This window comes from Ipomoea nil, unplaced genomic scaffold (assembly GCF_001879475.1).
Source record: "Ipomoea nil cultivar Tokyo-kokei standard unplaced genomic scaffold, Asagao_1.1 scaffold3384, whole genome shotgun sequence".
Lineage (NCBI taxonomy): Eukaryota > Viridiplantae > Streptophyta > Magnoliopsida > Solanales > Convolvulaceae > Ipomoea > Ipomoea nil.
In genome coordinates, this window is record NW_017619812.1 from 1,152,592 (window position 1) to 1,178,674 (window position 26,083).

Sequence of the window (26,083 nt, forward strand, 5' to 3'; positions counted from 1 at the left end):
ATGAAAGAGCTTGACAAACTCCATTTCAAGAGATCTTGCAAGACTTGATTTCATTTTCCTAATCTACTTTTTGGTATAGTTTCTACTCTTTTCTATTTCTATTTGCTTTGCTAGGGTTAGATCTATGAATGCTTTTATGATTTCCATGTCTATTGTAGGCTAGTCTTGTTAGGGTTTGGATTGTGAAGTGTGTGTTGATGATGCTTCCATGACTTAGTTCTCAAATTAGGGATTGATTGGTAACATTGCTTCTATGTCTTGTTGTTGAGGTTTGTAAGTGTTTTTATTTTCTCCAAAAAACCCCAACATATAATTGGAAATATTATTATGACAAACTAAGATAGGGTTTATCTTGGTGTCTGTTTATTGTTACAGAAGACTGATTGATCAGGTTCATCAACAGACGCACTGACACTGAAGATCTGATAAAGGAAGATGTTTCCAAAATGCTGAACGCGGTTTGAGAAGACAGTTTTGGAAAGAAAATCAGCAGATCTGTTTTGGAAGGTATGGACCGAATCTTTAAGATTGCATTCTTCACAATTTGTCCTACCATCTACAATCAAAGATATTTTTGGAGAGTGTTCTTACCAAGGAAGTATAAGTATCCTTATTCAGTCAAGAATTAGGGTTACGGTTTTAAGAAGACAAAAACACTCCATGCTACAGAGAGACTCATATCTTTGATTATCATGCCTCTTCTCGAGACAATAAGTTCTTGGTGATTAAGAAGAAGAACTTGAGAAGAATTATCGTTACTTAGTTAGCTCAGTTGTGGGAACAACATAGGACTACGTCGTTGAAGCGGACTTCATCAGAGTTAGCTCTCCAATTGAAGGGATTTCATTGGACTTCTGCATGCGTGGCTTTCCGACTTCAACAATCCACTAAACCTTTGTAGACTGGGTACGTACCTTGTGTGGGACACTTGGGTGAGATTGTTGTTTCTCTACCCTTGTACATTGGATAATGAGTTAGTGGATTGGACGCCTCGGTGATCGTCCCCCAGATGTAGATACACACTGTATCGAACTGGGTAAACATCGTATGTGTTGTTTTTATTATTTGCACTAGTTTTTCCTCTACAAACTAATCTGCAATCTATCCAACTGACTGACAATTCACGTCTCCTAATCAGTCAGTCAAATACATCAGTCGATTATCTCTAATAATAATCTTCAACTGAGGAAATGCAAAATTACATGTGGTATCAAAGCTTTTAAGTCTACACAGTGACTTGATCCTTACGGGAAGAACTTTTTGCATTGTTCTCTCTTTAAGAAGTTGTTTACTTGGTTGTCTGTTGCCAGTTTGTTTGCTCTCTGCTTGTGTGTTTTGGCTGGTTGTCTTTTGATTCAGGATGGATGCAAGTATGAAACCACCAGAATTGGATGGTCACAACTATTCCTTCTGGAAGTCTCGAATGGAGATTTACCTTCAGGCACAAGGTACCAGAGTTTATCGTACTGTTCTCACCGGATGGAGTCCTCCGACTGTTCAGAATGCTGACGAAACTGTTGGAGCCAAACCTATAGAGACATGGACTAAAGATGAGATGTCGTCCTCTGATCTGAACAATAAAGCACTGAATTCTATTGTAGGATCTCTACATGAATCAGTCTTTACCTTAGTCACCGGGATAAAAGAAGCAAGCCTAGGGAGATCAATTGGAGGAAAATCTTAGAGAAGAACCTTAATAGCCAAGGGAGGATTAATTAAGGCTAAGAGGTAACCCATGTCTTACAAAACCTATTTTCCTTGCTATTGTTTATTGATTGGCTCCGATTGAATGATTGATTGTGTGATTCTGTATGTATATCTTGCTAGAGCTTGTCTTTAGGTTTATATGGTGAATTATTGCAATTCTTGATATTCTTGATGGCCCTGTATGGTTATTAGTTTGATCCTGTATTTAATTCTGGCTAGAGCTTGTCCCTAGGGTTTATATCGTGAATCTCGTGTTGTGATGTTCTTGGTATTCTTGGGTGGGTTTATGTATGCTCGGGTGTTGATTCTAGTCTAGGACTTGTCTTTAGGGCTTTGCATATAGATTTCTTGATGTTCTTGAGGTTTTGGATGCTCCTGAACCGTTCTGTGGTTGATGTCGAGTCTTGGCATGTTTAGGAATCGTGTTAGAAACTAATTGGCATGATTCTTGGTTTAATCCCCGTTAATTGAATCCGTGATGTTGTTGCTACGTGTTGTGATGTGTTTGACATGGTTTTTGGTTCCACGAACGAACCCCGAATCGGACAAATTACCCGCATACCAGTGGGGGGTAGGGGGGGGGGGGGAACGAGTCCTCACCACCTACCCGCGGTGAACTGCCCGTGATTCCAGTGGGCAGACGACTGCCCGCCGAGCACCCGCTGGAATATGGACGCCCATCGGCGGGTGGCCTGTAACACCCCGAAATTTTGAGACTTTTAAAACTTATATAATAGATGTAAATTCTTATTAAATCCCAAAACTAAACATAAGAGTGCGGGGTGCTATGCCACATCTGAGCTGGAGAACTCAGATGCACAGGCTAAACTAACTAAATATCCTCAGGCAATGTCAATACATAATCATGGCACGCAGGCCGAAAGGAAACTAGCTAATCTATACTTCGGATCTCTAGCGCGCTCCGGGGTCTACTCATCTGTGCCTGAAAGCCAAATATATCTGTTCAGCGAATGATGCTGGTAACCCACTCCAACGCGTTAACATACAATATAGGTAGATATATATATATATATAGATATACGAAAACCATTTTGAAGCAGGAAGATACATACTTAGGAGACTCTAGCTTTAAAATCAGGAATAGACTCAACAGATAGGGTTAAGCACATTAATCAAGGATAATCAGTCATATAGAGATAGTATCATAAAGAGCATATATTTAAGGTCGCAGTTCACTTTCAATTTATTCACAACATCATTCAATCATCATTCAAGTCACACAAGCACACTTTGGTGGCGCCACGGGACCAATTGCATGCCCCGAACATGAGGGTTAGTGCATATAGCACTAACACGGCCCCGCAGCACCCTACCTCATACCGCAGCATGAAGGGGGTTGATTGCAACCAATCGTGTAGACCGCCGATAGTTCGATGGCGGATCACAGCCCTACACACCGCTGACGCGCTTAGTCGGTGGACTGCGATCCTCTTTTGGGGACTACAACCCTACACACTGTTGACGAGCACAGTCGGTGGATCGTAGCGAATCAAGCCCTACACACCGCTGAGAGACTCAGTCGGTGGGCGATGATCCTCGGAGACTACGACCCTACACACCACTGGCCTTTCACTCGGTGGATCGCAGCCGACCATAGCCCTACACACCGCCTGATCACTCATTCGGTGGGCTATGGCCTTCCTCAGGCTGGTGGCCCTACACACCGCTGGCGCGTCCAGTCGGTGGACCATCTGCATATAAGGCCCACGTGGGCTATAGCCCAAGAAGTGAATCACTGACCGCAGCCAGGAAAATGAACCGCAGCTCATGAGTAGCCAATTTGACCGCAGCCAACTTCTGAACCGCAGCTCAGGAACACCCAATTTGATCGCAACCAAATTGGGGAATCATGCATCACATAACACCTTGTAGCACGTAATAGCACATTGGGAAGGGGGAAACGTATAAATAAACTTACGTGTGATTATTCACATACTAAGAGTAGTCCTAAGGGGTTCATGCATCCTCCTCCTAGGCCAACGGGTTACCGATTCACTAGCCTGCAATTCCTAAGACTCTTTTATCCTACGAATGGCACCCGAAACATCAAACTAGACTCAAGCACGACAAACGGGGTCCGTTGGGACACCATGGGGAATGGGGAACATCAAACGGGGAAGCCGAGGACCCGGGGTGGGTAACAGACCAGCGGGTAGCCGGTGGGTGGAGGGCCACCCGCTGGTGACGATCTTCCGGGCAGCGGGTAACCGGCGGGCAGACGTCTGCCCGCCGGCTGCCCGCTGCCTGGCGGTGATTCTTGGGCAGCGGGTAAGTGGCGGGTTCCCCTACCCCCACCTATCCCCCACTGACTTTTCATCAAATAACGCATCCCGGGATTCCTTGTGGAACCCGAAACCATGCTTAGACACTTTTAAACGTAAATAACGACACCACATAGGCAATTAACGGATCAAAAGCAAGAATCATATTGAACATATCCTAACCTGACTTCTAAACATAACAACACCCGAACATGCGAATTCCCACCCAAATATGAATCAAGAACATCACAACACAAATTCCTAATCCAACCTAGGGCTCTAATTCTCATCCAAATTACCAAGATCATATTTTATCTCTAACACCAAGAAACATCGAGATTTGTCAAGAATTATCACATAAACATCAAGAACCTCTTTTTATCATCAAGATCACATATAAAATTATCACATCAATCAAATAAGATTATATCATGATTATTATAAAGGAATTCATCAAGACACAAGCATATAGAGGGAGCCAAAGAAGGAGACTATAGCAAGAAAAATAGGTTTTGTTGAGACATGGGTTACCTCTTAGCTTTAATTAATCCTCCTTTGGCTATTAAGGTTCTTCCCTAAAATTTCTATCTGATTGATCTCCCTAGGCTTGGTGGCGGGGGAACCCCTTGGGAATACTTTTGTGTAATATAACTATGGTGGTAAGGGTTCTAATGCTTTCTAATCCCCTATTTATAGCATCAGAAATCCTAATCATAATCTGAATAGTAAAGGCCTACTTTCTACATTCCTAATAGATAATTAGGTCTAGGACTCCTAATTAGAATCTGATTAGTAAAAGGTTTACTCCTTTTATTCCTAATAGGCTTAAGACTCTAGTTTAGGCAAGGGTCCATGGTCCATGGTGGACCACATTAATTAATTAAAAGGAATCCCAGCCAAATTAATTCCTTTTTAATTATTATTAACGGAATTAATTAAATAATTAATCTGGGAATGAAGGCCGTAACACGGGGTGTTACATGGTCGGCGGGTGGTCCTCCACCCGCCGCCCACCCGCTAGAAAGTGGTGACGCGGCGGGTTGTTTTCCCCCGTTTGTTGCTTCCCCGAGTCCCGTTGTACCCCGTTTGATGTTTATGAGTCTCGTATGATGTTTTGAGTACCGTTCTAGGAATTTATGTGTAGTGTGTATCATTGTTGTTATAGCTTGATTGTTATTGTTGATTATGTGATTGACTGATTGAATGATGATGGGTGTTGTGATCATTGCGCAATGATGGTTGAAATTGATGATAATGAGATTGTGATTGGTGGAAATGAATTATTGGCGGATAGCACAACGAGTGCTCGGTTATCGTGCTAAAGGCACGGACCACCCCTTAGATTTGCTGGCTAAAGGCTTGGGTCAGGGTATAAGCGTCACGGTTCCATGTCAGAGCTATATGCGATGACCCCTTGGTAGTGGTGCTAGAGGCACGGATCATGCGAATGGCACTTCGGTGCTACCATGTTGGTGGACTTGTTGGTGGTTTTGGTGTGGGGCATGTAGTTGCTTCGGAGGAATAAGGGAGGTGATATAAGGGTGGCCTGAAGGTACAGGTTAGAACTGTTATAAGGATGGAGAGGAGTAAAGGTTGGAACTTGGTATAAGGTTCGAAGATGGTTTGTGTGCTTTGATGATTACTTGCTAATTGATTGGCATTGGATCTCATTGTTGCCTTTAATTGCTATTTATGAGTTTACTTGTCTATTATGCCTTGTCTTGCGTTCTTAGGATGCATGCAAGATTTTGTGATCGTTCTATGGTGTCAAGTCTATTGTTGTGTCTTGAGTCTTGATCTTAGTTTAAAGCTAGAGTTTCTTAGGTTATATATGTATTCCGGTTTCAAAATGATTTTCTTATATCTACCTATATTATACTTAACGCGTGGGAGTGGGTTACCAGCATTATTCGCTGACGGTTGTTACACTGTATGTTTTTCAGGTACAGATCAGTAGCTTCAGAGTGCGCTAGATGGACTCGAGGACCTAGCTCAGATAGTTTGGTATTAGCTAGATGGCCTGTGAGTCTTGGATTGTATTATTGATATTAGTTATTGTTTATGCTTGTTTAAGTTAGTTTAGCCTGTGCATCTAGGTTCTCAAACCTAGATGTGGCATAGCACCTCGATACTTATGTTGTTAGTTCCGCTTTGTTTGGATGGATAATGATAGATTTGCCTTTATTTCATAGGCTCTAAATGTTTTAAAAATTAGGGGTGTTACATAAATGCCTTGCAAGCCAACAACACATGGATCCTAACAGAGCTCCCTCCTAATAAGGAAGCTATTGGGTGCAAGTGGGTATACAAAACCAAACTTAAAGCTGATGGCACCATAGAATGGCACAAAGCAAGGTTGGTTGCAAAAGGGTACGCACAAACTCCTTGTGTGGATTATTTGGATACCTTCAGTCCTGTTGCCAAGATAAATGCAATCAGAGTGTTGTTAGCAGTTGCTGCAATCAGAGGTTGGTCCCTACACCAACTAGATGTCAACAATGCCTTTCTCCATGGGGACCTAGTTGAAGAAGTCTATATGAAATTGCCTCCTGGATTTACTCCCCAAAAACCTGGTCAGGTGTGCAGACTAGTAAAGAGTCTATATGGTCTAAAACAAGCAAGTAGACAGTGGAATGTGAAACTGACTCAAAGAGTTACAGCACATGGGATTCAGGCAAGTCGCAACTGATCCTTCTTTATTTCTCAGAGGGCAAAGAGACAGTTTTGTAGCCCTACTTCTCTATGTTGATGATGTGGTGATAGTAAGCCTTGATCTAAGTTAAGTTCAATGGATTAAAAGACACTTAATTAGACTGTGCCTTTCACATTAAAGATTTAGTCCCTTTAAAGTTTTTCCTTGGGCTGGAAATTGCAATGAATAACTCAGACATCTCATTGACACAGAGAAAATATGCATTAGAGTTGCTTGAAGAAACAGATTTTACACAGTGCAAGCCAGCTAAAACTCCCATGATTACATCAATCAAGTTTTGCAAAGATACATGAAAAAGGCTTGAAGGTGCCTCTCAGTATAGAAGGCTTGTGGGAAAACTCTTGTACTTAACCATCACAAGACCTGACATTAGCTATACAACTCAACAATTATCTCAGTTCCTAGACTGTCCTACTGATCTAAATATGCAAGCAGCTCATAGGGTTCAGAGGTATATCAAAGTAGCCCCAGGTCAATGCCTCTTCTTCTCAGCAGACTCTTCGTTGCAGCTGAAGGGGTTCACAGATTCAGACTGGGTTGCTTGTCCAGACAGCATGAGGTCTGTAACTGGTTTCTACATGTTTCTTGGGAGTTCATAAATCACTTGGAAGTCCAAAAAGCATGCCACAATCTCTAGGAGTTCTTCTGAAGCAGAATATAGAGCCCTAGCCTCCACAGCATGTGAAATCCAATGGTTGCTATGCCTTCTGGAAGACTTGGGAGTAGCTGAAAATCCCCCAGCCTTGTATTGTGACAACGAGTCTGCCATTGCCATAGCTGAGAATCCTGTTTTCCATGAGAGAACAAAGCACATTAAAATAGACTGCCACCTAGTAAGAGAAAAGCTACAAAAATGAGTCCTGAAGCTTCTACATGTCTCTACTTCTAATCAGCTTGCAGATGTCTTCACCAAGACTCATGCACACAATACTTTCCATACTCTCATTTCAAAGTTGAAATTACATAACATGTACCTTCCAGCTTGGGGGGTGTTAACACATATAGCAGCTGAAGCCAAGAAGAGTCAGTTAGAGTTAGTTAAACAGTTATATATACGCCTTTTGTTTCTTCTCTTTCTGGCTTATATAAGGTCTTGGACCTCCTGTAAAGAAGATGATGCTTTCCAATCCATTTCAATACATGTCTATGCTTCAATATGAAATCCTACATTTCGATTTTATTCTTTATTCTGTTTCTAACACAAAACTTAATATAGATCATTAATTTGATTAAAACTAAAGTAGGAATCAATTAGAATTTTCCCTGCATTCAAGACTTACAAATTAACATTCTTAATTGGTGAAACATTAATAAAATATGCTAGCTAGTTGTCTATTATTATATTTAATTTAATTTGAAACGAAATTTTAATATTATCATGATAACTAATATGCTAGTTGTCTATTGTTATATTTAATTTGAGAGAAAATATTAATATTATCATGACAATTAGTCAACTATTATGCTAGTTGTCTATTGTTATATTTAATTTAAAAAACAATAAATAAATCTTAATATAAGCATGACAACTAATATGTTAGGTTGTCTGTTGTTATAGTCAACTTATATTTTGTGTAATTCAGTGGGTATCCAATTGGTGAGTCATCTAATTAAACAATCAATTAATCATGCTTAGAGAAATGAACCTTTATTATCTCTTGTTTTAATTATAGTTTGAACAGTAACATCAACCAAATACTAGTACAGCGAATTGGAAATTCTCCGATCCGATCCATCAGTAGTTGAGAAAAAGAAGAAGAGAAAAAGCAATTGAATTCAGCAATGGATTGTATTGTTGTAAGTAGTCTACTAGGAATAGTAGATCAACTACAGCTTCTTCTTCTTCATAATAAAAACAATCCTTGTTTGATTCTTCCTGAGATAGATGATGCTCAATTCATCCTATCCAGCTTAAAGGACAAGCTCCATTTCCTGCAGGCATATCTTCACAAACCTAAGCCCATAATTACCTCTGATCCCGATCGCGATGAGGCAGTGAAAAGGCTGGATGAAGAAATCAGAGATGTTGCAATGAAAGCAGAATATGAAATCGAATCCAAACTGGGTGAAGTTTACTTGGCGGCTAACCAGCAGGGTGATGGAGAGTGCGCAGTAGCAGTAGAGGCCGCAGCTTGTGAAGATCTTCATCGGAGCTTGCAACAAGTAGTGAAGGATATTGAGTCTGTTGAGGTGCGCATCAGAGATCTGCAAACTTCTTCTTCTTCTTCTTCATCAACACCACCTTGTTTACAGCTACAGAACGTCAGGGATGGTGTTGAAGTTGATTTGGAGAATACAATAGTAGGAGTCGAAGGTGATGTTGAGGAAATAAAAGGCATGCTCATTCCAACTTCTCCGTCCACACAACTACAAGTCGTTTCAATTGTGGGAATGGGAGGGACAGGTTGCACTACTTTGGCCAAAAATGTTTACGGAGATTCAAGCATAGAGTCACACTTTGACATTCAAGCATGGACGGTTGAAGGTTAACTACACAGTAAGAGAAATCTACTCATTGATATTTTAAGTTGTATTGTGTCATTGACCAATGAAGAAATCTCCAAACAAGATGATGAGAAGCTAGCAGAGCAACTCCACAAACTTCTGATGGGCCAAAGGTATTTGATTGTCATTGATGACCTTTGGACGGAAGAGGCATGGGATGAATTGAGTAGATATTTTCCAGATGATAGAAATGGAAGCCGAGTTCTGATAACTACTCGATATATGCAACTGGCTAACTATGCTAGCAGGTCAGGTATGTACATTTTCAGAACACGTTTTCTGAATCTAGTTGAAAGCTGGAATTTATTAAGCAAAACTGTGTGTAATGGAAAATGTAGTCTACCCCCTGAATTGGAGTTAATAGGGAGACACATTGTTGAGAAATGTATGGGAGTGCCACTAGTAATTGTTTTAATTGGTGAACTTCTGGCCACACTCAACAACTCACAAAGGCAGTGGGAGGATATTCTGTTGACCATTTCATCATTCAAGGATCCTTTAGAGCTCTTGTCTTGTGTAATAGAAGTTTGCTTCAACTCTTTGCCTACTCACCTAAAACCTTGTTTTCTTTATTTCGGAGTTTTTCCTGATAATACCGAAATTCATGTGAAAAAGTTGATAAAGTTATGGGTAGCTGAAGGATTTGTAAACCCGGAGATGAACAAGAGTTTAGAAGAGATAGCTAATGATTATTTGTGTGATCTTATCAATAGAAGGCTTGTTCAAATTCACAAGAGGAGTTTGGATAGAAAAATCAAATCATGTATGCTTCACGATATATTATTTGTATTTTGCTTGAGAAAAGTAATTAAGGAGGGTATTATGATGGTTAGTACGATGGAAGATAACAAGTTTCTTAAAGGGCATCATCGTTGGGTAAGTTGTCAATATGGTTGTTCGTCAGTTACTACAAGTTATTTTACTCACTCATCACATAAAACCCGTTCCATTTTCTACTTTGAGAAAGATCTATATCTTGCAAAGTGTTGGTCGATATTCTTATCTTTGAAGTTGTTAAGAGTATTGGACTTATCACTAATAAAATATTGGCTTGGCATGCCTAGCGAGATTGTGAATTTGGTTCATTTAAGATATTTAGCTTTAACAACTATAGGTTCTGTTTGTAACTCTCAATTGTTTAAGCTCCAACGTTTGCAAACTCTGATTTTCTCGGCGTGGACAAAAGAGTATCAATTGCAACTGCCATGTGATGTTTTGGATTTGCCATCGTTAAGGCATGTGCGCTTTGACAAGGGATCTTCATATTATCTCCCAAACTTTGTTCAAGAAAACTTACAAACTCTTTCATGGTTCAAAGTTACCGGCCAGGACTCAAGAACAATAGACTTTACAAAAGTTCCAAACCTGAAGGAATTGGGGATCTACATTGAAGGTGAAGTTTTGCCTAATGCTCTTGACAGCCTTGCTCAGTTACATCAACTTGAGAAGTTAAAGGTTAAAACGGGAAGGGTGGAGTGGATTAATCTCCCAAATTGTTTTCCATCAAAACTCAAGCAATTGACCCTTAGTAACACGTATCTTTCATGGGAAGATATGGACATTATTGGCAAGTTACCCAACCTTGAATTACTCAAATTGAAGGATTTTGCCTTTTGTGGCCCAAAGTGGAAACCAAGAGATGGGGGGTTTCTACAACTAAGGTTCTTCCTTATTGAGCGCTCTGATCTTGAACATTGGAACGCAAATGCAATCCATTTCCCAGTTTTGGAACGTCTAGTTCTAAGATATTGTTGGGACTTGAAAAAAGTTCCAAATGATTTTGAGGAGGTTTGTACATTGCGATTAATTGAGTTAGACAATTGTTGTTCTTCACTTGTGACTTCAGCAAAGGCGATCCAACAAGCGCAACGAGACTTGGGATATGAAGGACTTGTTCGTGATGTAACTAAGGTATCTCACTAATTCCCATTAATGAATTATGAATTTTGATAAATAGTTTATGAGTATTTTGGTTCTATTAATCAATTTTTTTTAGTCCCTCCTTCCTTTCCTATTTTTTCTTAATTGTTCTGATTTGTAATTTTATTTTTTTATTAGATTGAGCTGCCAACCAATGAAAGCTCGGAAAAAAGGAGTGAGTATGCAATTTGATAATTTTGTGTTTGAGGAAATCTGATTTAACCAAGGTATGCATACCGAATTACCAATGGAACATCAAAACCTAGCTACCATCTCATTTGGATATTTTATTTTGGGTATTTGCAAAGAATTTTAACTTTTCCGTTTGTGTTTTTGAAGGGAATCATATACAAGTTACAATGATGCATTGGCTTCATTCTCAGAAATGCATCCTGGCTGCCTGAAGTTGTGGTGTTCTCATTTGCAGCTTGTTTGTTATTACAATGATATTGATGTTGGAGTTTATCTTCAATAATGTGGTTGGTTATTGTATTTGATATGTTGGAATATTTCATAAGTGATAGTCTATTACTGGATTGTGAGATTCATTGAAGTGTTAGTGTTAAATATGATTTGGTATTTGGTTGATAAGTTAGTTCTGAACTTACTCTATCCAAACAATGGTTCATTTAAATGTATTGTATCAATGGTTCCATAATGTTGGTTGGTTGGTTGAATTGTTATTGTATTAAACCAATGATTCATTGAAATGTATGATAATGTTGCATTGTGAAGTTTCATCGAAATTCTTATTATGTTTCTTATGATGTTTGTGGTGTGTTGTGAAAATTATGAACTTCCATTTGCAGGAAATTATGAACTTCAATTCCATTTGCAAGCTTGTCAATCTCTAATGGTTAGCCATAGAGGCATAATGGGCTAAATTGGTTGGAATTGGCCAAGTCACATTAAAAATCAATCATTATATGATGGACTATGATTCACACAGTTACGTAGATCGTAAATGGTCCAAAATAATGCCATACGGTAAACAAATGATGTAATGGTAGCATGTAGTGTAGTACTTATATATAAGAGTAAGAAGGATGGAAAACACACGAGTAAAATTTATTTCCGTTTGAACTAAGTTCGTGTACACAATTCCCTTCGCTTCCTGAACTTAGTGTCCATATATACTCTCACAGAATCCTCGCTACCTGAAGCCAGATGCTCGCCTGAAGGGTCCCAGCACACAGAGTGAATTGGTTCCGTATGACCCTACAAATCAATCACACAGAGTTAATTGGTTTCGTATGGCCTACAAATCAAAGAACGGATCCATAACACGATACTTTAAGGAACACAGGGACAGACAACACAACATAATAGTAGCTCACACTAATGGCAATCGCAACTAAAAAGCTAAAAGTCCCCTCACGTGTGCAGGGCTCCAAGCAACAGGCTCACACTAATGGCAATTGAAGCACGTGCTCCATCTCAACTAAAAAATAAACGTTTCCTCACATGTGCGGGCAACAGGTAAACCATAGTCTCTCTTTTTTATCAAGTGACGCGGAAATTCGAACCCATGATCTTTGACATGGAATTGGCTCTAATACCAAATTGAAGCATGTGCTCCATCTCAATTAAAAGCCTAATAATAAACCGACTTTTTAAAGTAATTTATAATGTAAAGAAACTGTCCTATTGTTGGGGCAACAAGAGGGTATAACTTGTTCCCATAAACTATTTCAAAGGTAAAGCACTACCCGAGACACCGAGAGTATGCACTTGGTAAAACTTAGCTGACAAAGGATCAGAAGAAAGTAAACTAGCTTAGGTTGGTCATAGCTAACTGGCTCAAACCAAGAAGGTCAATAGGCCGCTCCCACTAGGAGTCGGACTTGGAACCTTATGGCTACCAAGCCAACAGCCTAACCAACTTGGTTGGGGTTGCCCCGGCAAAATATTAGTTTTGAACATTAGGCTAGCCAATAGCCTTAACAAATTCTCCCACGAATTCTATGCACTCACCTTCAACGTCTGTTGCAAGTTTGTGTCTCCACGTCAAGAATTGATACAACATTCTCAGCAGCCGCTGCAAGATACCTGCCAAGACGAGGCTGAAATCTCACCTAAGCCGCGCCACCCTATTTCAAATAATGAACATTAAGATCAAGCCATGATACCAAATAACAGTGACAACGAGGAAAGAACGCACCATATTATACCTTGAACGCTCTTGTGCAGCTACCATTGGTGATGCTCCAGTACCTAATCTCACCATCCCCATCACTGGAACAGATGAGGTCTTCTTTATTGGGATGGAAATCTAGTGACATAACACCAGCAGAATGCCCTGTAAAATTCCGAAAGGAGTAGCCAGGCTACACAGCCAATACAGGTCTAATTAGGATAGTTTTAAACCTCCATTCCGATCTTGGTTAGATAAAAATAAAAAATAAAAAAATAAAATAAAATAAAAAAGGACTAGCACATGCATCTTCAGAAATAACTCACGTAAGTGTTATGCACAATCTAACCATCTATCTGCAAATTTGAATGATCAACCAAACTTTTATGTTTGGACATGAACAAATTTCAGAAAAGAAAAGAAACAAAGTACGGTATAATGTTGGCTTACATTGTCAGCACCCCAAACTCTTACACTCTTGTCAAAAGAAGATGCTGCAAGGCGGGCCATGCTCGGACTAAAACGAACATCAGTTATAAGTGATGAATGCTCTTCAAGTGTAGTTTTTGGCTTTAAGGTATCTGTATGCCACAAAACAGCCTGCATGACCAGATAATGAAACAGAACTTGTGAAGAACAATTAATATGAACCAGTGAGAAAATTCAGTAGCTCTACTTAGTGAGAAATTGTTCACCTTTTTATCATGGCCACCGCTGACAAGCAGCTTTCCATCTGATGAGAAGTGGCAGCAGACAACTTTACTGACACTTGTACGAACAGAGTTTACTTCCGTAAATGTGAACCCTAACATTATAATTTATTTACATCAGGTTCATTCCAATGCATTAGACTGACTAAGATGACATTAAGGGCAGTATATATTCTTTGGCAGAGTTGATGTTTTAGAAGATTTATCAAGTTCAAAATAGTGTAGTACTCCATTTTACATAATTTTGAGAATATACATCAGAGACTCCAATTTTGCAAAAATATGACACAAAAAGTAGCATGCTACCAATCTTGAGAGTTCATAGACATCATCTTGAAACACCATATTTAAAGCACAAGGACAAATTAGGAAAACGGAGAAAATCAGCAAAAGAGAAAAGAAAATGCATTTAGTACTATAAACTACTTTTGTTTCTCAAATGAAGGTTAAACCATTGCATCATGATTCATGAACAATAGCCAAACAGCTGTCTAATCATCCCAGATTCAGTTTCCAAAGGTCTGATTTTTTTTTTTGAATAAAATGCAATGATAATAAATACAAAGTATATTTTGTAGAAACAATATAGTTTAAGACTACACAAAGAACTATCACCCTCAAATTCACAAATTCAACAGATTTGGAAGGTTAAGAAAAAATTTGGTCAATATAAAAGCCAGTCAACTATCAAGAACCTAAATAGGTCAAGTAATTTGAAAGATGGTGCATTTTACTATTATTATACAAAATGGAGGACTGCATAGAATGAAACATAAGATCAGATGGTGAAATGCTTATGAAAGCAATTTGTAGTTAGTTATTCTATGCAGTCAAAATTTGAAAATGAAATACATGAGCATACTATGCAAAAGGTAAATTGTATCCGCATTCTGGCGAGCAAGAATACCATATAAACATTATCCATTAAAGAAAAATATGTTAGGCTGTAAGCTAGGAAAAATAAGTAGCAGCAAACTCACCTTTACTAACGTCCATACCACGACCAACTGTATCTGATCTCTTGGATCTGCATCATCATGAGATAAAAAGGATTCAACATTATCATCAAGAGAACCATCACCCACAAAACGATCCATGTCAGCCTGCACAAGATCTTTATCATCCCACTGCCAAAATCAAATTCAAATGAGAACTAGCACAACTTTGAAAGAATTTTCTTTTGGATAAGCAACTAGTATGAGTTTCTTCTATATTTAAGGACTATGCTTACCAACTGATTTGATGGTGAGGTAAGTGTAGCGTTGTTATCTGTTCCAAACATCATCATTGGCTTTGAAGAAGTGCCAGTATTGTGCATGGGAGGCACTGACATCGCATCTCCAGCAGTGTGAGTTGATGGTGTTGATGGAGCTGAACTAGGAGACGGTCTAGCAGTGTTTGCAGTTCCAGAGCTATTTGCAGGCCCAGAAGATGAGACTGGCTGTTTTCTCTTTCTCCCATCAGTCTGGGTTTTTGAAGCCTTGAAATGTTAGAAATATGTTAAACAAATCTACACTGTTTACCAATTAATTTGGAGTATTTAAAAAGGAGTTAATACCATCTGAGTTCCTCCGAGTATACTGGTTTTGCCACGTTTAGTTCTAAGCTTTTAAATTGACCATTTGTGGTCTTTCGATTTCAAATTTAACCATTCATGGTCCAAGTTAACCATCCATGATCCTTCAACTATTAAATTTTAACCAAACATGGTCCTTTCAAGAGGACCACAACTGGTTAAATTTTGAAACTTGAAGGACCATGGGTGGTTAACTTGGACCACGAATGGTTAAATTTGAAAGTCGAAGGACCACAGATGGTCAATTTAAAAATTTAGGACTAAGCGTGACAAAACACTATACTCAAAGGACCTCATGGTATTAACTCATTTAAAAAGTCTATTCCAAGACAACAAGCATTAATACTTTTATTAGTGAAATCTCCTCTAAATATGATAAGGTTACTGGCAAACAAGTTAAAAAAAAAAAAATGCATAACCAAGCTATGAAATCTCCTCTAAATATGAAATCTCCTCATTCCCCCTAAAAGAATTTGAAATGCTGCAATCCCCAGTAACACTTCCAGATCCCATAATTTTATCTTGCTTGTAAGTGTAAAATTAAAATTACACTATTGGCTATTTTAATTGGTTTTCCTAGTTGTAAAAATTAAATCAATGTATTTTGTCTTAATTAGTTACGGACCATGTGAGTATGAAATAAGTGGTCAGAATGATTTGCATGTTATGTATCATTAATCGGTGAAGAAGCTTTCAAATGGACAAGAATGAGTGATGGTGATTTATTCGAACAAGTGGCAGCTAAAGAAAAGGCTAAGGCTAAGGATCTAAACTGAAGGTTCAAGAAAGGCTATAAATACACATGGTTCGAAGGAAGCAGCTGCCAACTTTGCGAACTATACACTGCCAAGAGCTCTCTTGATTTTACAAAGCTATTTATATTTTGAATGTATTCTCTGATTTAATTCGTTAGAATATTTATTGTACTGCATGATCAGTACGTGGTACTGCTGAAGCATCTTGTGAAGATTGTTCGGGTTTTCGTGTGTCAATCCTAGATAGGTGTTAGAAAGAGTGGTAGTGGTAAAGGCTGGAGGCCGTATTCAATTACCTCTTGTAATACTCCTTTGGTGAACATCTATAGTGGATTGGGCAGACGTGGGTTGCCCCGCAGACGTAGGAGAAGGAGCTCCGAACTGCGTAACAATTTCCTGGTGTTTTTATTTTTATTTATGCTTTCTGCAGTTATTAATTCTACTTAAACAAGTTTAATTAATCAACTAAATTGGTGCTTAATTCAATTAACGTTTAAAAACACATATCTTTTCTCTTTCAAGTATCACGGAACAATTTCAATTGGTATCAGAGCCTGTAGACTTAATTTGTTAGTCTATCGATCTAGCGAATCCGTGCATCTTGAATTTATCTCTTCAGCGGCTCTTTCTATTCTTTTGTTTATTGCTTATCTGTTTGATCTCACGGGGTACTGAGTTGTGCAGAATGGATCGAACTAAAATCCTTCCTCAATTGACCGGCGACAACTACGCATATTGGAAGGCTCGCACCCGTACACATTTAAAAGCTCAGGGTGAAGCTGTATGGCGATCTGTGGTGTCAGGATGGACACATCCCATTAAACCCAGCTCCAGCGCTGATGGAACAGAAGTCACTAAACCAGAAACTGAGTGGATTCAAATCGAAATTACCAATGCAGGAAACAACGATAAAGCGTTAGACACAATTTATTCTCTTATGCATGAAAGTCAATTTTCAATTGTTGCAGGTATTCCTTCAGCTAAAGGTGCTTGGGAGGCCCTTGAGTCCACATACGAAGGAACGACTTCGGTAAAACAGTCCAAGCTGCAATTGGTCCAGTCAAAATTCGAAGAACTGCGCATGAATGAGGATGAAACAGTCACCGACTTTCACACACGCGTACAGGAACTAGCAAATCGCGCTATGGTCCTTGGTGAACCTTTCTCGCAGGAAAAACTTGTCAAAAAGATACTGAGATCTTTACCGTCCAGGTTCCGAATGAAAGTCACAGCCATCCAAGAGCATGATGGTTGGGAGAAAAAGACTGTTACTCAGCTAATGGGAAATCTTAAAACTTATGAAATGGAAATTTTAACTGATCATACGAAAAAACAAAAAAATATTGCGTTTGTTGCTGAAGAAAATAATGTAGTATCCGATACAGATGAATCCAGTAGCTGTTGTTGTTGCAATTGTGCCAACTTTAACTAAGCATTTAAAAAAATTTTAAAATAAAATTAGCAGCTGTGGGGCATAGGCCACATGGAGAACAAAAATTGCAGTTAAGAAACTCGTGTGCAAAAAAAAAAAAAAAACAAAAACAAAAACAAAAAAAAAAAAAATAGTACCTTGATTACCATATCTGGATCTCCACGAGGCAAAACAGAATAACCAGCCTGCAAAGGCGAACCAATATTTGGAACATCATATCACCAACTAAATTGAGTCGTTTATTAAGATTACCTAAGCCAAGTTAAGTTCATTATAACCCATCATTACAATAAAGCATCATAATCATTGTTGTTAAGGCAGACTTTCAGCGCGAGGTGCCACCGACCGTCTAGTCGCCTAGGCGATTAGGCAGCTACCTAGGCGATGACTATGCGATGAGTATGTATGTACGTGTGTTTATTAAAATATCATATATTAATTCATAATTTAGCATTTTAGCATATAAACATATTCTCAAATCCTCTAGATCATTTAATATTATAAGCATTAATTTCTCTACAAAGATAAATGATTTCTAGCATAAAAGGAGGATATTTTATTTGATCTTTTATTCTACTAACGTTCTAACCACTATACTACACTATCAAGTTAGACATTTTATTTGATTTTTTATTTGACTAAACTAACGTTCTTACCACTATATTACACTATAAAGTTAGACATTTTAATATGGTTGTTTGCACAAAATCAACTCTTTCTTGAAGGGAGTCACATATGCGACATGGTCTTCCCAAACAGGGGCGGACCTACAGTGGGGGCAGTGGGGTCAGCTGCCCCCACTCACCCCACCCCCACCCCTTATATAACCCTTGTATGTATATGTGTATATATAGTACAAGTTTTAGTATAAGTATTAGAAAATAGAGAAATCTTAACAGAATGTGGCTAAGCACGTGGTTGGCCTGAACGCAAGTCAGGGTTCAAATCCCCTCTATTTGCTTTCAACATTCCCTTTTTCTTATTATTTCACTATTAAACATTCCCTTTTCTTATTATTTCACTATTAACACTACCTTTTCTCATTATTTCACGTTTTCACTATTATTAATAGTGCATATTGCCTCAACACAATAATATAATCTTCATTTATATATTAATGATGAGATGAGATGTGTAATTTATAATGGATCTTTTATTCAAATTATTTTATCAAATTGATTATGTTCATATTTTGTTATGAATATTTTTATAATTTTCTTATATCCAACATTATTTATGGCTAACTTTTTAAGTGTTTCATTTATTTTTTTCTAATTATCAATTTTGCTTTAATATTTTGCTCCCGCTGAAAAAAATTCCTGGGTCCGCCACTGTTCCCAAATATGCATGCATCCTGGCTATGATTATCCGTTGGAATCGAGAAAGTCAATAGATCACTTTCATATAGAATAGAACTAAGAACTTTGTGATTATCAAACCAACAAACTCGATAAAGGCCAATAGACTGCTCTCCAAGTTGTTGAAATTAAAACTTTATGATTACCTTGCATACCAACAGCTAGACAAACTCGGTTGGAAGTTGCCTGCACCATTAAGAGTTCCAAGATTAAAGCTTTTTCTATGGAAATTAACCTCTGGTAAAGTAATGGTTGAACATCCATTTGTAATTTTCCCAATCTCTAATGGTGAGCCATAAAGCCAAAAATGCAAGAATAAATGAAAGATGACAGCCGAAATACTTCAAATTTTGGCAACAAATATTTGAGTTTTCCATGATAATAAACATCCACTGCACCAGAACTGACAGGACCGAATAGTCTACTTACCACAGAAATCAACTTACACAATTATGTTAAATAATCCTTTATGCGCTATAACTTAAATGCGGAAGCACAATTAACAATGATCGCATGTAAATCAAATCAATCAACTAAACAATGTTCATGATCATGGACTTTTAATTAAATAGGAAAGATAGGACTTACTTGGTTCCATTGAAGATGTAATCTCTAAATTGAATGAATCAAGAATATAATGTTTCACCTCTCTTATCTGTATACCTTATTCACCTCCTGATGATACGGAGACTAGAAGACTTAGAGATTTGAAACCGTTAAGATCCCTAGAGTTTTCCTGGGTATTTATAGATGTGATGAGAAACCCTCTTCCAAGAGGAATGGGGAACCTCCTTTAGGAATAGAAATCCCTTTAGGAATGTGACATCCTTTCACGAATAGAAATCTCTTTAGAATTGTGAAACCCATAACCTTATCCAGTATACATCTTTTAACCCTTATAAACTTAAATTTTAACAGAATGAGAGGGAGGGAATTTCACCCAGTAATTCCGCCTTTACACATCACTAATCATCAACGTGAGTACCTTATGGAATTACAACCTTTATTATATAAATCATTGTTATGAAATAATTATTTCTAACAGTCTCCCACTGATTCATATAAGCATGACACCTTAATTATATGAATCAACGTTAGGAATAAATTATTTCTAACAATCTCCAACTTGATTCATATATGCGTGACTTTATAATTTTCAATTCTTAATTTGAGCTCACTTAATATGAAAATGTAAAAGTCACCACCTTATCGAACTTTATTAACCGAATTATGGCGGTTACAGGCCTGACATAGCGTCCCGCTCCCTTCCATGTATCACAGTTAATAAGAATTCGAACCATAATAATAAGGTAAAATATGAAAGTAGCTTATTCCTTATGTCTTAAACAAGACCATTGTTATCACTTATGAATTATGCATAAATAAGTGATCAACATCAACCATAACAAAATCAAAACCTGAATAGATATCTAAGAGTATCATCAACCTGATGTGCTATCAAACATAAATCCATACATGTATGGCAAAGTTAACCGTTATACAAGGACTTTACCAGTATGCCCTTCCTCCCAACATGGCCAATGAAGGTCATGGGCGCCAATCCCTTAGTCAACGGATCCGTGATCATAAAATTGGTGCCAATATGCACTATTGATACTCTTTTGATTTTGTACCTTCTCCTTAACGGACAGAAATTTCAAATCCATGTGCTTGGCACCACTAGTATATCTGTCGTTCTTTTAGAAGAACATAGCTGCTGTATTATCATAATGTGAATCCTCAATGGTTTGGCTATAGTGTCGACAATGCCCAAACCATAAATGAAATTACGCAGCCATGATTATTGAATTGTAGCCTCAAAGCATGCTACAAATTCTGCCTTTATAGTGGAAGTAGCAATGACAGGCTCCTTCACACTCATCCAAGATATTGCTCCATGAGCAAGTGGAAAAATATATTCGAATTTGGATTTTCGGGTATCCAAACATCCGGCATAGTCTGAATCCGAAAAACCTATAACCTCCAGGTTATTCGTTCCTTTTATAGGTGAGCATGTGTTCCTTAGAGCCTTGTAAGTATCACAGGACCCTCTTTTGCAGTTTTCCAGTTTATATCTTTCTAAAACTTTGTTAATGTGAGTCTTCTAGGATAAACCTAAAATCCCATGTGATCTATCACAGAATATTTCTTATTCCAATCACATATGAAGTCTCACCCATATCCTTCATTTCAAAGTTCTTAGAAAGATATTCCTTAACATCATGCAACATCCCTTTTATTATTAGCAGCAAGAAGAATATCGTCAACATGTAATACTGGGATTACAAAACCAAATGACAATTTCAAGTACCATTGTCTAGAAGCATGTTTTAATCCATAGATCGACATCTTCAATCTACATACCAGATTTTCCTTTCCTGTGGCCATGAAGCCTTGTGGCTAATCCGTGTATACTTCCTCTTTTAATTTACCATTCAGAAAGGCAATTTTAACAACCATTTGGTGGAGCTCAAGAACAGAATGAGCCACAAAAACCAAAATAATTCTCAAGGAGAATTATTATCCTGTATGGCTTGGTTAAATGAGACTGGATAATTATAAATGCTCAAGTCACTTTCATGCTCAAGTGCATAAACAATATAATCATCAGGAATGGCTGATCTTTTCTATCTAGTAGATCTCCTTAATGCCACTTCCTGCTGAGATTTCACTTGATCATCATCTTGAGTTTCAACCTCATCTTCATTTACAATAGCTTCCTCATGTGGAATTTGAGCATCTAGCTGCTGTTGTTCCAAAGTATTTCCATAAGGCTACACTGCACTGCAGCAATATGAACAACAACAGGAAAAAGGATCACTTGATGAATCTGGAACCATCAATGACTCCTTAATCTCAACATTACGAGCTCCCACACTCCCACTGACTTCGCCATTTTAAATGAAGCGAGCATCACCAGACTCAACAATCCTCGTACTTATGATTAGGACAATAAACATGTACCATTTGGACCTTTCTGGATATCCAATGAAATAACCACTAATGGTTCTGGATTCCAATTTATTTTCATGTGGATTATATATCATCACTCCAGCTTGACAGCCCTAAATGTGAAGATGCCTCAAACTAAGTTTCCTTCTTGTCCACAGTTCATAAGGTGTTTTAAAAAACAACCTTACTAAGAACCCTATTGAGTAAGTATGATGTTGTCTTTAATGCATATATCCACAATGAAACAAGCAATGTACAGTTATTGACCTTACTCCTAATCATATCCCTTAGAGTACGATTTCACCTTTCTTTCACACCATTTTGATGTGGTGTGCCTAACATTGTGTATTATGCACAAAATGCTCTTAGATTCGAGGAATTTCTTTAAATGGGATGGGAATTTGCCCAACTTTTGATGTTTTCCCATAATACTCATCACCTTTATATGATCTAATTGTCTTTACCTTTCTATTTAACTGACTCTCAACTTCAAATATGAATGTCTCTAGGACATCCACAGACTGAGATCTTTCACGCAGTAAATAGATGTAATAGTACCCAGAATGATCATCAATAAAGGTAATAAAGTATTTATCACTGTCCCAAGACGGAACATCAAAAAAAGACCACAGATATCTGTATGTATTAAATCAAGTAATCATGAGCTTCTTGTGGCTGAGTGTACTGATACATGTCTGACTTGCTTTACCTTTATGCAATCGACACATGCACCACTCCAGTCAGTAAAATCCAATTGAGACAAAATTCCAACTTTAATAAGTCTCAAAATCCTTTCCTTGGATATATGACTAAGCCTTTTTATGCCACAAGTCAGCTGAAGATTCTTTTGGTGCACTCCTTTTAACACAAACATCACATTAAACAAGGAATTAACAAAGTTATCATTAAGATTGAAACAGTATAGTGTATCCAACAAAACACCAGAACCATAATGGTTTTTGTTGATACAAACATTTGTCTCCAATCTTAAAGTAAAAACCCAATGTTTCCAACCTAGCTGTTGAAACAAGATTTCTAGAACAATTTGGAACATACAGACAATTCTCAAGATCAAGGCAAAAACCTGTATCCAGCTTAATTCTGTAAGTTCCAATACCTTCAATTCTAGCTTTCATCATGTTTCCCATGAAAAGACACTTTTCATGTTCCCTATGAGGTTGAAACATCAAAAATCTTGCTTAACATGTGTTGTAGCACTAGTGTCAAACCACCAAGTATTAGAAGGAACCTTAACAAGATTGGATTCAAAGCATACTGAAACTGAATGTATACTTTTATTTCCATCCAAGCTTTCCTCTTCAGGCATTCAGCCTTCTTCTGCCCAGGTTTGTTACAGAATAGCATTTCTGCACTTTCTGAAAATCACCTTGCACCTTCATAGGATGCTTGACCTTCTTTTTTAAACTTGCTGCTATTACTACCGACATCAGAACTGTCACCATTATAGCGTGATACGATAGTGTTCACTGCAAACATTTATCTCACATATCAATTGCTTTGAGTAATAAACCTTTATTCAGACTAAAATTTATAGACCTTAAATTTGCTTTTAAATCTGCCTTTGGGTCAAATTTAAATACAATGTCAATTTACCGACATGCATCATTCACACATACTTGAATGAGACTATTCATCAAGCTTCAATTTAATATATAAGCCATCTTTGGACATGGACTACATATTAACAAAACAAGAATCATAATCTCCTAAATTGTCATTAATCACATATCTGATCTACCTTTGGGCAACCGCTAAAACCATGTGTTAATGATCACAAATGCTTATCAATCTTTTAATGTCATTCAATGATGCAAAATACCTGTGTACGATAAACATTTGTAAACATAAATAATTGTTTAGCAATTACCTTGAGTGGGCCACTTTGGTGACTAACGCACTCGCCTTATGCTAATAATTTATTTATGTGAATAAACCTTAATTTCTGTTGTAACATAAACATAAATGATTATTTAGCCATTACCATGAGTGGGCCGCTTTGGCGACTAACACACTCGCCTTATGCTAATAACTCATTTATGTGAGTAAACTTTAATTTATGTTGTAACATAATCATAAATGTTTATTTAGCTATTACCATGAGTGGGCCGCTTTGGCGACTAACACACTCGCCTTATGCTAATAAATCATTTATGTAAGCAAACCTTAATTTATATATATGTTGTAAACATAAACATAAATGATTATTTAGCTATTACCATGAGTGGCCCGCTTTGGCGATTAACACACTCGCTTTATGCTAATAATTCATTTATAAACATATATATAAATTAATAGCGGATATAACCTACAACCATAATTGATCCTAAATGAGCCTATAATTTAAAGCAAGTCCTTAATGCCTTAAATAAACCAAACGGCTCAAATATAAACCCAAATTAAATGAGCCTAGAATTTAATTAAAGCGAGTCCATAATGCTTTAAACAAACCAAAGAGTACCAATTAATTGGTCCAACCAAATTATCATCTTTAATCTGCCATCACAAAAATAGAGATAAAACGAGAGAGACACCGGATGGAGTACCCTGCCGGACTGCCACCGCCGAACTCTCATCATTGCCGATGCCATACCTGAGAAAACCACTACAACTCGTTGCCGGCATCGCACGAGACCCAACTTCACCATTTGCCGTCTCTCTCTGTTACCCACCGTTTGACGGTGATTTGATTCCAAGATTACAAATATATGTATTGAACAGTGCGTACAAACACAACCATGCAAATATATATATATATATATATATATATATATATATATATATATATATATATATATACACAGCAGATACATAACATATGTAAATCATATATGTTAATGTTACATGAACACAAAAATAGCCGTATACACATTACGTATATAGCAATTGATTTGATTCCATAATTTGATATATATACATTGATTCCAACAAAATCAATTTTTTATATGCAAATCAATTACTATATACTGTATATATAAACAGTACGCATAGCAATAATATGTTTATTGATTCCACCGACAGTATGCACAAACAACGAACATGGCGACATCCATACCGAACACCAAAAATATTTTACAGTGTTTAATAAATTTCGACAGAATAATCAACAAATTTCGAACCTTTTAATCAACACAAACTTTATACACAATACAGAAGAGTATTAAACCTTAAATTGATTTAATCGACATAATAATCAATAATACCATAATTAATTAAACCTCAATAATTAAAAATCCCCAAATATCATGAACCCTAATTTTAGTGATTAATCAATTTACAAGCAGGCTCTGATACCAAATGTTAAATAATCCTTTATGCGCTATAACTTAAATGCGGAAGCACAATTAACAATGATCGCATGTAAATCAAATCAATCAACTAAACAATGTTCATGATCATGGACTTTTAATTAAATAGGAAAGATAGGACTTACTTGGTTCCATTGAAGATGTAATCTCTAAATTGAATGAATCAAGAATATAATGTTTCACCTCTCTCATCCGTATACCTTATTCACCTCCTGATGATACGGAGACTAGAAGACTTAGAGATTTGAAACCGTTAAGATCCCTAGAGTTTTCCTGGGTATTTATAGATGTGATGAGAAACCCTCTTCCAAGAGGAATGAGGAACCCCCTTTAGGAATAGAAATCCCTTTAGGAATGTGACCTCCTTTCACGAATAGAAATTCCTTTAGAATTGTGAAACCCATAACCTTATCCAGTATACATCTTTTAACCCTTATAAACTTAAATTTTAACAGAATGAGAGGGAGGGAATTTCACCCAGTAATTCCGCCTTTACACATCACTAATCATCAACGTGAGTACCTTATGGAATTACAACCTTTATTATATAAATCATTGTTATGAAATAATTATTTCTAACAAATTAAACACCAAAAACTAAAAACATACATCCAACAACACAACAAGGTTTGAATTTGACAGCCCAACAACACAACAATCTTAACTCACTTATCAAAAGCAATGTTTGGTTTTAGGCTCACATGGATGCATTC

General features: G+C 37.4%; 2 protein-coding genes, 1 long non-coding RNA gene and 1 pseudogene across 3 annotated transcripts; 2 read left to right on the forward strand and 2 right to left on the reverse strand.

Annotated features, from left to right (window-relative positions):
- Nucleotides 1-8,359: 8,359 nt before the first annotated feature.
- Nucleotides 8,360-9,192, forward strand: LOC109170974 (putative disease resistance RPP13-like protein 3). Its single transcript, XM_019320109.1, has 2 exons — nt 8,360-8,378; nt 8,469-9,192. The coding sequence occupies exon 2, from the start codon at nt 8,485-8,487 to the stop codon at nt 9,190-9,192; it is 708 nt and encodes a 235-aa protein (XP_019175654.1). The 5' UTR covers nt 8,360-8,378; nt 8,469-8,484.
- Nucleotides 9,122-11,715, forward strand: LOC109171013 (putative late blight resistance protein homolog R1A-10). The gene is made up of 3 exons (XM_019320148.1): nt 9,122-11,118; nt 11,266-11,354; nt 11,467-11,715. Exons 1-2 carry the CDS (start codon nt 9,310-9,312, stop codon nt 11,317-11,319), a joined length of 1,863 nt encoding a protein of 620 aa, XP_019175693.1. The 5' UTR covers nt 9,122-9,309; the 3' UTR covers nt 11,320-11,354; nt 11,467-11,715.
- Nucleotides 11,716-13,103: 1,388 nt separating this feature from the next.
- LOC109170975 lies at nt 13,104-16,068 on the reverse strand (annotated as a pseudogene).
- A 1,623-nt stretch (nt 16,069-17,691) lies between these two features.
- On the reverse strand, nt 17,692-23,099 carry LOC109171018. Its single transcript, XR_002052517.1, has 3 exons — nt 23,087-23,099; nt 17,872-17,959; nt 17,692-17,730 (listed from the first exon to the last, which is right to left on the reverse strand). It is a non-coding gene; the product is annotated as an uncharacterized LOC109171018 (long non-coding RNA).
- Between the last annotated feature and the right edge of the window lie 2,984 nt (nt 23,100-26,083).